This window comes from Myxine glutinosa, chromosome 9 (genome assembly GCF_964187855.1).
Source record: "Myxine glutinosa chromosome 9, kmMyxGlut1.1, whole genome shotgun sequence".
NCBI classification, from domain to species: domain Eukaryota; kingdom Metazoa; phylum Chordata; class Myxini; order Myxiniformes; family Myxinidae; genus Myxine; species Myxine glutinosa.
This window is the reverse complement of record NC_136269.1, coordinates 121,674,767-121,690,570: the sequence shown is the minus strand read 5'-3', so window position 1 is coordinate 121,690,570 and position 15,804 is coordinate 121,674,767. Positions and strand designations below refer to the sequence as shown.

The following is a 15,804-nucleotide window of genomic DNA, read 5'->3' as shown; positions in this document are numbered from 1 at the left end:
TTCTCTCCTCGTGTTCTCGTTCCTGTTCTACTCTTCTTTCCTCAAGTTCCCTTGCAGTTCTCCTTTCGTCTGCTCTTTCCTCTGCTTTTCTCTCCTCGAGTTCCTTTTCAGCTCTCCTTTCCTCTGCTCTTTCCTCTGCTTTTCTCTCCTCGAGTTCTCTTGCAGCTCTCCTTTCCTCTGCTTTTAACCTTTCCTGGCTCTGCAGTTGCATCTCCATTTTCCGGAGCTCCACATTTTCTTTTTCCTCGGGTAACCAATCCAAGACTACCTCTGTCCATGTTCCCTGTCCCACCAGAGATTCTACCACAAATGTCTGCATCTCTGCTTTCTTCATATTAACTCGGACCTCCAAGTTAAAATGTCTGGCCAATATCAAGAGTTCCGATTTTTTTAACCCTTGGAACTGTGCCTCATTAGGGGACGCCACAAACTGTTCTGCGTCAAACACCATGGTGACTATCAGTTAGCACCTGTTAACCTTCACGCAAAAATTTCCAATTTTTTTTGAAAAATTTGGGAATGTTAGAAAAATTCCAAGTTTGTGAATTTTGGGAATGCTAGGGAATTCTATCCCGGACGAATGTTATCGGGGATTTTAATCCCGGATGAGGATCCCAATTTCGAGCCCTCGAGCCAATTCGATGAGCCCCCAATTTCTGTTACGTGCTCCTCCCCGACCCCCTGGTAACGGTGTACCTCCGAGGCCCGAGAGGAGTCACGGCAGAAAAATGTGTTATTCCGTATGTCAAAGATCAATGGTGAAGCCACACCAATTGTTACTCACAAACAAATATTGTATTAGGATCACACAAGAATAACAGTACAACAATAATAGTATTCAATAGCACAATCAATATGTCCTATGATGGTACCATCAGTTTTGTAATATATAACTCACTGTGCTCCAAGTGAGTGAAACCAAGAACATTCCCCAATGTCTCTTATTCCCGGCTTCAAGCCAACGTTGAATCGCTCCAGCGATCGCCAGAACGATGTCCAATCGAGACCAGAATCCCGTGCGGATGGCAAGTACAGTCACACCGCCGAAGCTGTACAAAGGCGCTCTCAAGGCGACTGGGAAATCAAAAGGCACCCTACAGGCGACTGAGAGATCACACCCTCGGGTATGGACGAAGTAACCTTCAAAAAGCCACGTCACACACACGCCCCAGATCGGCGTCTGAATGCGGTGAAAATGGTCGAAAAGAGACGAAACTGCGAGCGAAGCACAAGTCCTGCGTGAGTCAAAATGGCCGACGACCCGCTCTTGAGAGGTAACGGCCCGGCGATAATTCTCCTCGGAACCCACCACCAAAAACCTGACACGCAGGTTGATCGGTCACAGCGATGACAACTCTGTCGCAGGAATTCCTTTCCCGGAAACCCGAAAGTTCGCTAGTGACTCTTGCTCGCCAACGTTCGATTCCGAACTCGGAGCAACTCGGCTTTCTTGTCCGACTCCCTCGCTCCGCCCTTTTTTTTCCTCTTCTTCCTCTTCGTCATCCGGTTCCCGATCCTGTTTCCTGTTTCTTTTAACATTAACTTTTTTACCTTTTGAAAACAGTTCATGGACAATAAACCTTTTGAAAACAATAATAGTACATGGAATCAAATATTTACAGTGGATGCAAACCACCACAACGGAAGTGACGAATCCGTAACAATATTCCTCCATCTCCATCTTTAATTTTGATTTGCCTGCAGTTCCTTTGGGACCTCCGGAAAGCTTCATTGGCCGGCTGGATGTACAACTGGATCATCCTGGGTCATGTGTACCCTTGGCTTCCTTGCAGCTGAGTGGACGCACAGGCATTGTGCGACTGCACGCTCCCCAACACATGCAAGTAAGAAGTGTTGAGATTTAATTTTTACCTCCGCCACCGAAAATGGATGTAGGTCATGTTTTCACCCGTTTGTTTGTTATGATGGCTGTTTTAGGGTTTTGATATATCGGTCTTTCTCATTTGTTTGTCTGTTTGTGAACAATATGTCTCAAAATTATTTCCAAAGCGTTTAGCTGCGCTTCCTCTGTAAGTGACAGTGGAAACTCTGACATCGCAGAACCTGGTTTTCAATACCACACCTGAGCGGATGATTCGGCAACACCTTCCACTGAAGAACGCAGGGAATATTATGCTTGATCTGGACCTCAAGGTGAGCCGGGTATTAAAGATGATAAGCAGCTAGCTTTCATACGCCAGCTGCTCCCCGCTGATACTTTCTGAACGTCCTGACCTTTTTACGAGTTCATTGCATTTGACTCTATGCGTAGGTTTCTCAGTACGAGGACAGCTTTTCTGTGCGCCCAACCTCACTGCGGCTTTTGCCGGGTGCAGAGACAGTGGTGGAGGTCAACTTTACTCCAGGATTGTGTGCCGGCGAGGCACTCAACAGGTTTACTGGAGATAAATCTGTACTATTCTGCTATGAAGTTGAATGCCCAGACGTGCTAGTTCATTTCCGCATTATCAATCCCTGCGATCACTGCTGTTATTCAACATTTCCCCATATCTCATTATGCGTTAATCATATAAAACACTCGGCTTTCGGTCCAAAACATATTTTGTGATATCATTACCTCTGCTGCTCCAGACTCTTCCTCTTGTCCGTAACAGTGTGCTGCTCCTTTCGGTGTGTCCAACCGGACCTACGTATGAGGTGATGTTGTGTGGCCAGGTGGCCGATCCAACTACTCAACGACCACTCAGTCCATCATTCCTGGAAATCCCCCCACTTCTATCCAACCGGCAGTACCTCAGCTGGGGTGGTGTCACACTGGGAAGGGCACAGTAAGTGTGGTAGTCCTTGCTCTGGGGGTGCATATCGTTGTGCAGTCACGTGATTACATTTCCATGGATCATATTTGGTACCTGGCTTGGTCTCTTCCTCTGAAGCTTTAAGGCTTTCTTATTGTTGGTTTCATTGAAGGAATTTTGTGCAGAAACCGTAGTATGACTCGGCCCTTCATTAGCATTACCCGTTCTCTATAAATAAGGCAACTGGTTTTAAGGACTTGATCCTTGTGCTAGGGTGTACAACTACACTGTGATAATAGGTACGATCCTTCATGCCTTGCGCCATCCTATGTCATCGGGAGATTTTGCACTACGTGGAGTTGTAAGATCCCTGCTTTTTGGTTGAAGGGAGAAAGTTCTCCAGCTCCTTTTTTGTGCAGACTCGCTCGCTTAAAAAAATGTATTCCGGCAGTTTCGTGCTATTGAAGAAGTCTTATACACCACCCTATATAACATGCCCAAGTACAGTCAGACCCCGACATTCGCGGGGGGGGGGGGGGGGGGGGGGGGGGAGATACATTCCCGGAAAATGCTGTGAATGTCGAATCGGTGAATGTGGGAACATCGTTTCAATGGGGAAAGGAGGGATAGGTTTCCGGCAGTTCCTGATTCACGTAAAATCTCGTGAATATCAGGGCAATGTTGCAATGGGGAAAAAGGGGTATAGGTACCCGTCGGTTCCTGATTCATGAAAATAACGGCATGTCACCATGCCAGTTGGCGGTGTGGGTTCCCTCTCTCACCAGCCATGGCTCCTCAGCAAAGGACTTCTGCGACTCACTGGGACTGACACAATCTGTCAATTTCCCGACCCGGATCTCAGTCAACGGAGCATCTTCTCTTCTGGACTTGGTTATGACTAACTTCCCTGAAAATGTCTGCTGCTCTTCTTCTGCTCCAATCGGCTCATCTGATCATGTGCTTGTTAAAGTGGACATCTCTCTGACCATTCTCGGGGAGCCTCCTCAGCGTCGACGAGTCTGGCATTTCACTCAGGCCAACTGGCACGGTCTTCAAGCAGCCATCAATCATCTGGACTGGTCTCCCATCTCTACCACCTCTGACATCAACTCATCCTGGGAATTCTTCCAAAGTAAATTGCTCTCTCTCATGCACAGATTTATCCCATCTCGTCTTCAGTTGTCATACCCTTCCTCCCGTCCATGGTACACGGAATCTTGTGGTGAGGCTGTTGCCCAGAAACAACTTGCCTTCGTCTCCTGGAAAGCTAATCCAACGGAAGGAAATCTCATTTCCTTTCACAAAGCCCGAAACAAGTGTGTCTCCACCCTCAGGAGAGCCAGGAAACAATATCTCTCCGTTCTCAAGACCGAACTCTCCTATCTGTCTCCCTCTTCCAAATCCTGGTGGCGTCTGGTCAAATCTGTTTCTGGTGTTTGTTTCCCCTCCATCCCCTCCCTCACCTCAAATGGCTGCACAGCATTCACGTGAAAAAGCTGAATGCCTCAACTCTGTGTTTGCCTCTAACTCTTGTGTCCCAAACCCATCCCTCTCTGTACCCACCGTACCCAGTCGTACCCAGCTGCTCCTGGACTCTGTGTCCTTTCCTCCTGACAAGATGGAAAAGTTTCTGTCAACCCTCGACTCTGATTCAGCAACTGGGCCTGACAGCATCAGCCCACGGGTCCTAAAATCCTGTTCTTCCGCTCTTTCACTCCCTCTATCTCTTCTCTTCACCCTCTCTTTTGCTCAAGGTCATCTGCCATCTGATTGGCAGCCAATATCACTGGCCAATCAGCCAATATCACCGCTTTACACAAAAAAAGGGCAAAAACAGATCCTAGCAACTACAGACCAATCAGCCTTCTCCCAATTATCAGCAAAGTCATGGAATCCATCATTGCTTTGGATATGAAATCTTTCCTCCTCTCCAATGGCTTGATCTCTGATCATCAATTTGGTTTCAGACCTGGTCACTCTGCTCTGGACATGCTGCTTCTGCTGTCTCAACAATGGATGGAGGTCCTCAATGCCAAACAGGAAATTGGAGCCGTCTCCCTTGACATATCACGTGCCTTCGATACCGTCTGGCACCCCGCTCTGCTCACCAAACTCTCCTCCTTTGGTATCCATGGAAATCTCCACGCATTGCTGGCGGACTTCCTCTCTAGTCGTAGTCAACGTGTGGCCCTGAATGGGTTTCTCTCATCTCCTCTTCCTGTTCAGGCTGGAGTTCCCCAAGGCAGTGTTCTGGGCCCTGTGCTTTTTCTGGTCTTCATCAATGATCTCTCCGACTCTCTTGAAAATCCTCTCTATCTCTTTGCTGATGACTCCACTCTCTGCCGCTCCATTCCTCATCCCTCAGATCGGCAGTCTGCAGCCTCCTCGCTCTCTGCAGACCTGGACAAAATCACAGACTGGGCAAACAAGTAGAACATGTCTTTCAATCCTGACAAATCTCACACTCTTACGATGTCTCTCCGAAAAGACCGACTGGACAACCCTCTCATCCACTTTCTGAATAATCCTCTCCAAGAAGTTCTGTCACTCAAGTTTTTTGGGTCTCACTATTTGCCATGATCTTTCCTGGGAAAACCACGTTTCAAATCTGGCCTCCAAAGCCAGTCGCCGACTGGGCATCCTCCGTCGTGCAAAGTCCTTCCTTGGCACACCTGAGCTCCTCACCACATATAAGGCTTTCATCCGCAGCTCAACGGAATACTATTTCCCCCTCTGGGCTGGTGCTCCTGCCTCACACCTTGCTCGTCTTCACGCTGTTGAAACCAAAGCGTTCAGAATCATTGGAATCTCCCGCGATGAAGCTACCTCCGAGGGCCTTTCACTTAATCTCACCGCAGGCAGGTTGGTGGTCTTTCTGTCTTCTACCGACTCCTCTCCGGCCTTGCCCCCCCCCCTCCCCCCCAGCTCTCTCTGGGCTCTGTCCCCCAAATATTCTGACAGGTCGCACAAGATCTGCCTGCAACCCTCTTATGGTTAAACTGCCAAAATCAAGACTCTCTGCTCACCTTCACTCCTTCATTCCTCTTTTCTCCCGCCTCTGGAACAAACTCCCTCACTCTCTTCAATCCCACTCCTCCCTCCAGGTCTTTAAAACAGCTGTTCACCACCATCTGTTATCTTCCCCCATCCAAAACTTTGATCTTTTCTACCCCCGCTAATTTCACCCCAAATCCACTTTTTTGAAAGACCAACTTCTTTCCTGGAAGTCCTTGGTGTCCTTGTGTTTATACTTCTACCACCCCCCCCCCCTTCCCACGCCGCCTTCCCCCAATCCCTCTCCCTCCCACACATTCCCGATGTCCCTGCTCTCAAATGTTGTGTTTATGTGCTTCCCCTTCTCTCCCCATCTTGTCTACCGCTCCCCTTTTTATATACTTTGTTTGTTTGTCTCTGATTTGTTTTTGTGATAAATGTTAGCTCTTTCACGAGCCTCGATTCTGTATACAAAAAAAAAAAAAATAGTCTCGAATGGGGAGACAGTGAAAGTCGGGGCATTGGTTCAATGGGGAAAGGTGGGATAGGTTCCTGGAAAATGCCGTGAATGTCGAATCCATGAATGTCGGAGCATTGTTTCAATGAGGAAAAGCGGGATAGGTTCACTGAAAATGCCGTGAATGTCGACCGTGAATGTCGGGGCAATGTTTCAATGGGGGAAACGTGGTGTGGATACCCGTTGATTCCTGATTCATGAAAAGAACGCGAATGGCGACACCGTGAAAATCGGGGTATTGTTTCATTGGGGAAAGTGGGATAGGTTCTCAGGGTTTCCTCATTCATAGTCCAAATTTAAAATGTATGTATATTTGTATAAAATGGCCGCCATATTTGTTTTCACACAAAAGCCTTCACCACTAAAACACGTCCTGGCGAGGGTCTGCAATCTCTGATTGCTCTTTCTTATTTTGTATTGTGATCAAAATGTTTTTTTGTTTTTTTTATTACTTGCGCTCTTTATTACCTTTAACGAAGATTTTTCAAGTATATTGGTCGGGTGCGTTTGTTATTCTGTCTGTTTGTTTGTCACCGGCCTACAGGTCACAATTTTCAACCGATCTTCACGAAACTTCAAGTTGTCGGTCGTCACAATTGAGAAGCCTATTGATTTTGAGGTCAAAGGTCATCTGGAGGTCAAATTTCTAAAATCGCCATTTTGAATCCGATTGACTTGAAAATTGAACAGCCTTTGTAGAAAAATAAATAAATAAATTGGATATTGTCACTAGATAGGAAAGAAATTTTTTTTGAGGTCAAAAGGTCAAAGGTCAACTCAAGGTCAAACTTCCAATATCAATTTTCATCTGAAAACCCATCAATTTTCATCCGATTGACTTGAAAATTGAATAGCATTTGCATAGTGCCTCACTGAATTGGGAGCCGAACTATTTTTAAGGTCTAAGGGTCAAAGGTCAACTCAAGGTCAAACTTCTAAAATCATTTTTCATCTGAAAAATAGTCACTTTTCATCCTATTGACCCGAGCTTTCATCACGATCGTCAATTTTAATCTTGATGAAATGGACAATTTGCTGTATTAATAGGATTGCTCTCCACTGTTGTGTTTGTGTGTTTCCCTCTCTCTCCCACAGATCTCTGAATGTCCTTGCTCTCTACTGTTGTTGTGTTTGTGCGTTTCCCTCTCTCTCCCACAGATCTCTGAATGTCCTTGCTCTCTACTGTTGTTGTGTTTGTGTGTTTCCCTCTCTCTCCCACAGATCTCTCAATGTCCTTGTTCTCTACTGTTGTTGTCCTTGTGTGTTTCCCTCTCTCTTAAAAAAAAAAAAAAAAAAAAAAAAAACTTTGGGGGGGGGGGGGTGGTGGGGGGGGGGAGGATTTTGCAAGTATCGTGCTCTGCATGACATCTTCTTGTTTTTCTTTATTTCTTGTTTTGCAGGCAGATTAAGGTAATCCTGAGGAATAGCTCAGATAATCAGACATTGAACTTACGACTCATTGTGAGAGGTCCTGACCAGGATTGTTTCCAGGTAAGCATGGAGGGGGGCAGGAGGGGTGGGGTCACCATTTGTGGTTGCTGTGTCAGGTGTGCAACCTGTGCTCGTGGGTGACACAATTTTATTTCTTGTTCTGAGCAGCTACAGAATCGTTTTGGGCGTGAAGAATTGCTTGGCAGCTCCATGGAGCTACAACTGCGTCAACATGAGGATGCTACTGTGCGCTTGCTCTTCACACCCACACGCCATGCCTGCCTACTCGCCAAGCTTGACATCAAGCAGCTTGCACAGAGAATGAGTGTTCATGGAGTAAAGTTCACGGTTCGCCTTTTTTGCATTTATCCGTGCTTCCACGTTTTGCAGCTTTGCACCTTTCATTTTGCCCTGGTGATGCATCTTGGTTTTGATTTGTTTATTAAATATTCCTTCTGTACCCTGCCCTTTTTACTTGCGCATTAAATCTTCCCCCTCGCTTTCCGGTTCCTTCCACCCCCACCCCCCATTCCCTTCCATTTCTCACAGATCCCTCTAACTGGTTATGGTGGTATGAGCCACCTGGTCGTGGAGGGAGCTACAACCACACCAGATGGCTACAGTCTTGCACTCAGACTGGACCCAGGAGGCTCATCGCACTTTGCTCATTTCCGACTACACAACACAGGCTCTCGTGCTGCCTTTGTCCGTGCTGTCGTCTACAAAACTCGCAGGGTATGGGATTTTTTGGAGGGGGGTGGATACAGAGTCTAGGCTTGTGGAGGAGCTAGAACACAGAACAGACCAGGACGAAACATATCGAAAAGAACAGTAAAAAGAGGTTGGGGGGCAACAGCAGAGTAGAGCGCCAAAAAGGAGGGGAACTTGGAGAAGAAAGAGCAAGGTGAGGAGGACACAGGGTGAACAAGATTGATACAGCTGCAAACTCTCGAGCAAAGAAGTGGCAGTGAATACTGGTGAAGAAGCAGTAATGGAACAATACAAATTAAGGGTGTGAGTAGGGGAGAGGTGGAACCCAGTGACCTGAAAACCTGGAAGAGGTGGGCTGGGGTGGGTTAATGGGGAGGGGGAGGGGGGAGATCATGGCTGTGAATAGGGTTGACCTGAGATGGTGGTGAACAGCTGCTTGGAGCCCAAGAGAGAAGAATGATTGAGCAGAATGAGGAGGTTAGTTCTGTAGGTGGGAAAAATGAGGAATGAATGAGTGAAGGTGAACATAACATTGAGTCTGGATTTGGGGAGTTTCACCACATGGGGTTACTGGCAGACTTCATGCACCCTGCGAGATGCTGCTGCCTGCCTATCTGTAGGATGAGAGAGGCTAAGGTAGATGGTGGAATGAACAGCAAAGAGATAAAGATAATTTTGAATTGAGTCCAAGATCGTTGATTAAGATGGGGAATATGGCTGGGCCCAAGTCACTGCTTTGTCACTCTCCAGCCTGGACAGGCAGATGAGATGAAAGGATCCTGTTGCGAACCACCATTAGCTTTGAGAGTGGAGGACCTCAGTAAGCCATGTGTTTAAGTGGACTTGGATGACATAGGCAGAGAATTTGGAGGGCAAGGTGTGGCGTCAATGTATCGAAAGCTCGAAATGTGTCCAGAGAGATGGCCCTGATCTCATGATTCATATTGAGGGCCTCCATCCATTGCTGGAGGAGTTAAAGCAGTATGTTCAAGGTAGAGTGACCTGGTCTGAATGTGTATTCGTGAAAGAAGATGAAGATGAGGCCTTTGGAGAAAAGGAAGGACTTGATATCAAGTATGACGATGAATTACATGACCTTTCCGATGATTGGAAGTAAGTTGATAGATCTGTAGTTGAAAGGATTTGTGTTTGCAACTCGTTTGTTCAATGCTGTGATGATTGCTTACTTTGAAGCAGATGGAAGATGACCTGTGGCAGGATGAACGTAGCAGAAATAGGATGTGCAAGAACAGCAGAGTGATAAGTGTACTCCTCGTCTGAGTCGAGGGTCAACAGAAACTTCTCCACCTTTTCCGGTGCAAAATTCACGAAGTCGAGGGGTAGTTTTATGTATCTGGATAGGGTGGTTACAGAAAGTGAGGGGTTGGGGGCACGAGATTTGGAAGCAAATACAGATTTAAGGCATTCGATTTTCTCATGAGCAGAGTCGAGCAGGGTGCAGCATGAGCAGGGTGCAGCACGAGCACAATCCAGAGAAAGACTTGGCAAGGCACCACCAGGTTTTTGAGGAAGTTGAAGTTGGCCGAATGTTTTCTTTGATGCAGACTTTGTGAACATACTTCTTTCTTTTTTTTTCTTTTTTTTTGTATACAAGATCGAGGCTCATGTAAGAGCTAACATTAATCACACAACAAAACGGACGCACAAAACAAACAATAAAAGGAGCGGGAGACAAGAGGGGGAAGCACACAAGTACAACATTTGAGAGCAGGGAGACCTGTGGGAGGGAAAGAGCTTGTGGGGAGGAGGCATGGGAAGGAGTGGGAGAGGTATAAAACGCATGCACACTGCTAGGACTTCCAGGAAAGAAGTCGGTATTTCAAAAAAGTGGATCTGGGGTGAATTAACGGGGGTAGAAAACATCAAGGTTTTGGATGGGGGGAGATAAGAGATTGTGGTGAACAGCTGTTTTAAAGACCTGGAGGGAGGAGTGAGATTGAAGAGAGTGAGGGAGTTTGTTCCAGAGGCAGGAGTAAAGAGGAATGAAAGGGTGAAGGTGAGCAGAGAGTCTTGATTTTGGCAATTTCACCAGAAGAGGGTTGCTGGCAGATCTTGTGCGACCTGCAGGAATATTTGGGGGACAGAGCACAGTTCGAGCTGGGGGAGCTAGGCCGGATAGGAGTCTGTAGAAGACAGAAAGACCACCTACCTGCCTGCGGTGAGTGAGTGAAAGGCCCTCAAAATCAGCTTCATCGCAGGAGATTCCAATGATTCTGAAAGCTTTGGTTTCAACAGCGTCAAGCCGAGCAAGGTGTGAGGCAGGAGCAGCAGCCCAGAGGGAAGACCAGTATTCCATTGAGCTGCGGAACGAAAGCCTTGTATGTGGTGAGGAGCTCAGGTGTGCCAAGGAAGGACTTCGCACGACGGAGGATGCCCAGTCGGCGACTGGCTTTGGAGGCCAGATTTGAAATGTTGTTTTCCCAGGAAAGATCATGGCAGATAGTGAGACCCAAAAATCTTGAGTGGCAGAACTTCTTGGAGAGGATTATTCAGAAAGTGGATGGGAGGGTTGTCCAGTCGGTCTTTTCGGAGAGACATCGTAAGAGTGTGAGATTTGTCAGGGTTGAAAGACATGTTCCACTTGTTTGCCCAGTCTGTGATTTTGTCCAGGTCTGCAGAGAGCGAGGAGGCTGCAGACTGCCGATCTGAGGGATGAGGAATGGAGCGGCAGAGAGTGGAGTCATCAGCAAAGAGATAGAGAGGATTTTCAAGAGAGTCGGAGAGATCATTGATGAAGACCAGAAAAAGCACAGGGCCCAGAACACTGCCTTGGGGAACTCCAGGCTGAACAGGAAGAGGAGATGAGAGAAACCCATTCAGGGCCACACGTTGACTACAACTAGAGAGGAAGTCCGCCAGCCATGCGTGGAGATTTCCATGGATACCAAAGGAGGAGAGTTTGGTGAGCAGAGCGGGGTGCCAGACGGTATCGAAGGCACGTGATATGTCAAGGGAGACGGCTCTAATTTCCTGTTTGGCATTGAGGACCTCCATCCATTGTTGAGACAGCAGAAGCAGCATGTCCAGAGCAGAGTGACCAGGTCTGAAACCAAATTGATGATCAGAGATCAAGCCATTGGAGAGGAGGAAAGATTTCATATCCGAAGCAATGATGGATTCCATGAGTTTGCTGATAATTGGGAGAAGGCTGATTGGTCTGTAGTTGCTAGGATCTGTTTTGCACATTTTTTGTGTAAAGCGGTGATATTGGCTGATTTCCAAGCAGGTGGCAGATGACTTTGAGCAAAAGAGTGGGTGAAGAGAATAGAGAGATGGTGTGAAAGAGTGGCAGAGCAGGATTTTAGGACCCGTGGGCTGATGCCGTCTGGTCCAGTTGCAGAATCAGAGTCGAGGTTTGACAGAAACTTCTCCACCTTGTCAGGAGAGAAGGACACAGAGTCCAGGAGCAGCTGGGTTCGACTGGGTAAGGTGGGTACAGAGAGAGATGGGTTTGGGACACAAAATTTTGAGGCAAACACAGAGTTGAGGCATTCGGCCTTGTCACGTGCGGTGTCAACTGTGCAGCCTTTTGAGGTAAGGTTGAGGATGGTGGGGGAACAAACACCAGAAACACATTTGGCCAGACTCCACCAGGATTTGGAGGAAGGAGACAGGTTTGAGAGTTGTCATGAGAGTAGAGAGATAGTGCTTCCTTGCTCTCCTGAGGGTAGACACACACTTGTTCCGAGCTTGGTGGAAGGAACTGAGATTGTCTTCAGTTCTATTTGCCTTCCAAGAGGTGAAGGCAAGTTGTTTCAGGGCAACTGTCTCACCACAAGATTCAGTGTACCATGGACGGGAGGAAGGGTATGACAACTGAAGACGACATGGGATAAATCTGTGCATGAGAAAGAGCAGTTTACTTTAGAAGAATTCCCAGGAAGAGTTGATGTCAGAGGCGGGAGAGGTGGGAGACAAGTCCAGATGATTGATGGCTGCTTGAAGACCATGCCAGTTGGCCTGAGTGAAATGCCAGACTCGTCGACGCTGAGGAGACTTTCTGAGAATCGCCAGAGAGATGTCCACTTTAACAAGCACATGATCAGAAAAACCGATTGGAGCAGAAGAAGAGCAGCAGACATTTGCAGGGAGGTTTGTCATAACCAAGTCTAGAAGAGAAGATGCGCCGTTGACTGAGATTCGGGTCGGGAAATTGACAGATTGTCAGTCCCAGTGAGTCGCAGAAGTCCTTTGCTGAGGTGCCATGGCTGGTGAGAGAGGTATCCACACCCATCCAGCTGGCATAATGACAGTTGAAGTCGCCACATATGAGGAAGAGAGAGTTGGGATGAGTGGATAGAAGTTGGTCCATGTTGTCAGACAGCGAAATGTAAATGGAGTCATCGCTGTTTGGAGGACGGTATATAACACATATGAACAAAAGGTGGGAGTGGAGCGGAAGCCGTAGCCTGAGGCAAACTGCAACCCTTTTGGACTCGGCAATGGGAGGGATAAATAATGATCAAAGGAAGGAAATAACAGGCAGGATGAGTTGGTGATTATTTGGCGTGAAATTGGGTATTTTGGGGGAGAGGGTTATGTGAGATGCTCACAAGAACACTAATTTGATAATACAACCCAAAAAGGTACGCTTAACATGGAAATGGGATGAAAAGGCAATTAAGAACACAAGGATTAAACTACAACAAAGACAGGACAGAACCATTGTAGAAAATTTAGTGAAATTGATCAGCTTCAAGGAGGCAGGTTAGAACCAACGTTCAGCACTTTCAGACCCGGAACCTGGAACGCTTTTTGTTTACATTGCTTTTTAAAAAAGTTTTCACATACTTGTGCATATAGCATACTTTTTATACTGCATGCGTTGGAGTGTTCTCAGATGCAGCACTTTGTGTTGTTTGTGCCATTGTTTAATGCTGTTTAATGTTGCTTGCACTTGGTTGTGCCGTGGTTTGCAGTTTGTGGTTTAGTTGGAAGAAAAACTTTCAATGCGGGTTGTCTTCGTTTCAAGGCCTTGGAAGATTTTACCAATTTGTTGTCATCCAACTGCTGTCATGGTGTATTAAATAAGAGATTTGTTTTTTGTTAGTTTGTCGAAGAGACGTTTGGGTTCCAGACATAGCAACAAAATAAATTTTAATTTTTACCAATGCCGATACGTTTAATGTGCGAGGGTGTGTTGAAAGGTGATGGCTTATATTCCTTTTATTCAAAGCAGGTAAAGATTAAAAAAAAAAAAAAAACTTTGCCTCAGGCTCGTAGTAGAGTGGACATACACACACACACACGGACATACTGACGAGACAAACACTTAACGGCCACTGAGCTTGGGAGAAGTGCCGTCACTACTGGCACTTCCTAGGATACTCTGGGTAGCAGCGACGTCATAACAATGGGGTGATTTTCTCACCATACTGAGCGGGGCATTTCCTCAAGCGGAATTTTCCTCCTCCCCATGGATGCCAACTGATGGGGATTGTCCATGCTCCATATTTTTCAAGCAAGGAAGCAGAACGTACCACTTTTAAAGTCTTTGATATGACTTGAACCGGTCCAAACCGGATGGGTGTTTTTTTTTAGGAGATACCATCTCCTTACTGGATGGCCGTTGGCTCCCTACAGGAGCTCATGCGCCCTTTGCCAGGTGTTGTTTTTGGTCCTGGCTAGGTGTCAGTCACCGTCCCTACTAGCAAAGCCAATGAGGGATGTCGGTTTAGTCGCTGACAACTGGACCATGTGGCAGGTAGCACTGGGTTACATGTTACCATATATTTGAATGAAACAGACAGATACGAACATCAATCTTTATTCTACCATGGTGGATGTTTATTTCTCAACATAAATCACCACTGTGGATGATGTCGTCATGATAGTACAGTGTGTCCTGTTGACTTCATCAGCGCTTCACAGCATCCTTGACATAATCATGAAAAATATTCTCCACGAAGGTTTTCCTTAAGTTTGGGGAACAGAAGAAAATCAAATGGAGCGAAGTCAGGGCTTGGTGAATCCTTGTGGTGGTACTCCATCTCCCGTCTCTTACTCTCAGGATTGTAATGGTGTGCACAACCCTCATCTCCAGTCATCCCATCCCAACTCTCATCTCCAGCACTTCATAGCACTGACTATTTTGTGTTGCCCTCTGCCATCTTGACTAACGTAGCACTGAGATGTCTTGTGTTACGAATTCGTCACTTCCGTTGTTGTGGTTTTCATCCACTGTAAACATTTTTGATTCCATGTACTATTATTGTTGTCGTTTGGGGAAAATAGAGATTCCTATTTTCAAAAGGTAAAAAAGTTAGTTTTAAATGGAACCGGACGACGAGGAAGAAGAAGAAGAGAAGGCGGAGCGAGTGAGTCGGACAAGAAGCCTAGCTGCTTCGAGGTCTGGAGCGAACGATTGGCGAACGAGGGTCACAAGTGAACTTTGGGTTTCCCGGGAAAGGGATTCCTGCGACAGAGTTGTTATCGCTGTGACAGATCAACCTGCGTGTCAGGTTTTGCGGTTTATTCCGAGGAGAATCATCGTAGTGCCGTTACGCCTCGAACGGTCCGTCGGCCGTTTTGACTCGTGCGCTTTGCGAATCGCTCAAGGTTTTTCACTTCGCTTCAACCATTTTCACTGCATTCCGACGTTAATCTCGTGTGTGTGTACAACGTGGCTTTTGAGTGGGAAATCTGCGGTTCGCCGAGTGGGAGCCATGGAACGTCCATACCCGAGGGTGTGATTTCCCAGTCGCCTTGAGGGCGCCTTTGCGCAGCTTTGGCAGCGGGACTGCGACTGTCATCTGAACGGGATTCTTGTCTCGATTAGACATCATTCTGACGATTACTGGAGTGGATCGACTTTGGCTTGATGCCGGAATAGAGACATTGGGGAATGTTCTTCTTTTCGCTCACTTGGAGCACAGTGAGTTATATTGTACGAACCTGTTGGTACCATCACAGGAAATATATATTGGTTGTACAATTGATTACTATTTTTGTTGTACTGTTATTCTTGTGTGATCTTAATACAATACTTGTTTGTTAGTAACAATTGGTGTGGTTTCACCATTGATCTTTGACATACAGAATAACACATCTTTCTGCCGTGACTCCTCTCGGGGCTCGGAGGTACACCGTGACCGGGGTCTGGGGAGCAGCACGTAACACTTGTCAGAATCACGAAACTTCACACCCAGTGGTGGGAGGCATTAATGTGCAGATTGTTTTGTTCCATTGGAATATCTTTACCTGTTTTGGATAAAAAAAGAATAAGAGGCTTTACTTTTCAGCACGCCCTCGTAATTCGATTTGAAGCAAGTTGGATAGAGGGTGGCCCAAAAATCAGTTTTGCCGGGATCACAACCATCTGCACCAAAATGATTTTACTTCAGACAACACAGATAGTTCGTGGCAAATCTTGTG

At 46.6% G+C, this 15,804-nt stretch overlaps 1 protein-coding gene across 3 annotated transcripts in view; it reads left to right on the top strand.

Annotated features, from left to right (window-relative positions):
• Positions 1–15,804, top strand: part of CEP192 (centrosomal protein 192) — a 129,258-nt gene that overhangs the window by 53,543 nt on the left and 59,911 nt on the right. For all 3 annotated transcript variants that reach the window (XM_068128309.2, XM_068128308.2, XM_068128310.2), the window contains exons 26-32: positions 1,705–1,844; positions 2,062–2,154; positions 2,273–2,394; positions 2,616–2,789; positions 7,668–7,758; positions 7,867–8,046; positions 8,248–8,433. In XM_068128309.2, the coding sequence (XP_067984410.2) occupies positions 1,705–1,844; positions 2,062–2,154; positions 2,273–2,394; positions 2,616–2,789; positions 7,668–7,758; positions 7,867–8,046; positions 8,248–8,433 (986 nt within the window). The remainder of the gene's footprint in view (positions 1–1,704; positions 1,845–2,061; positions 2,155–2,272; positions 2,395–2,615; positions 2,790–7,667; positions 7,759–7,866; positions 8,047–8,247; positions 8,434–15,804) is intronic.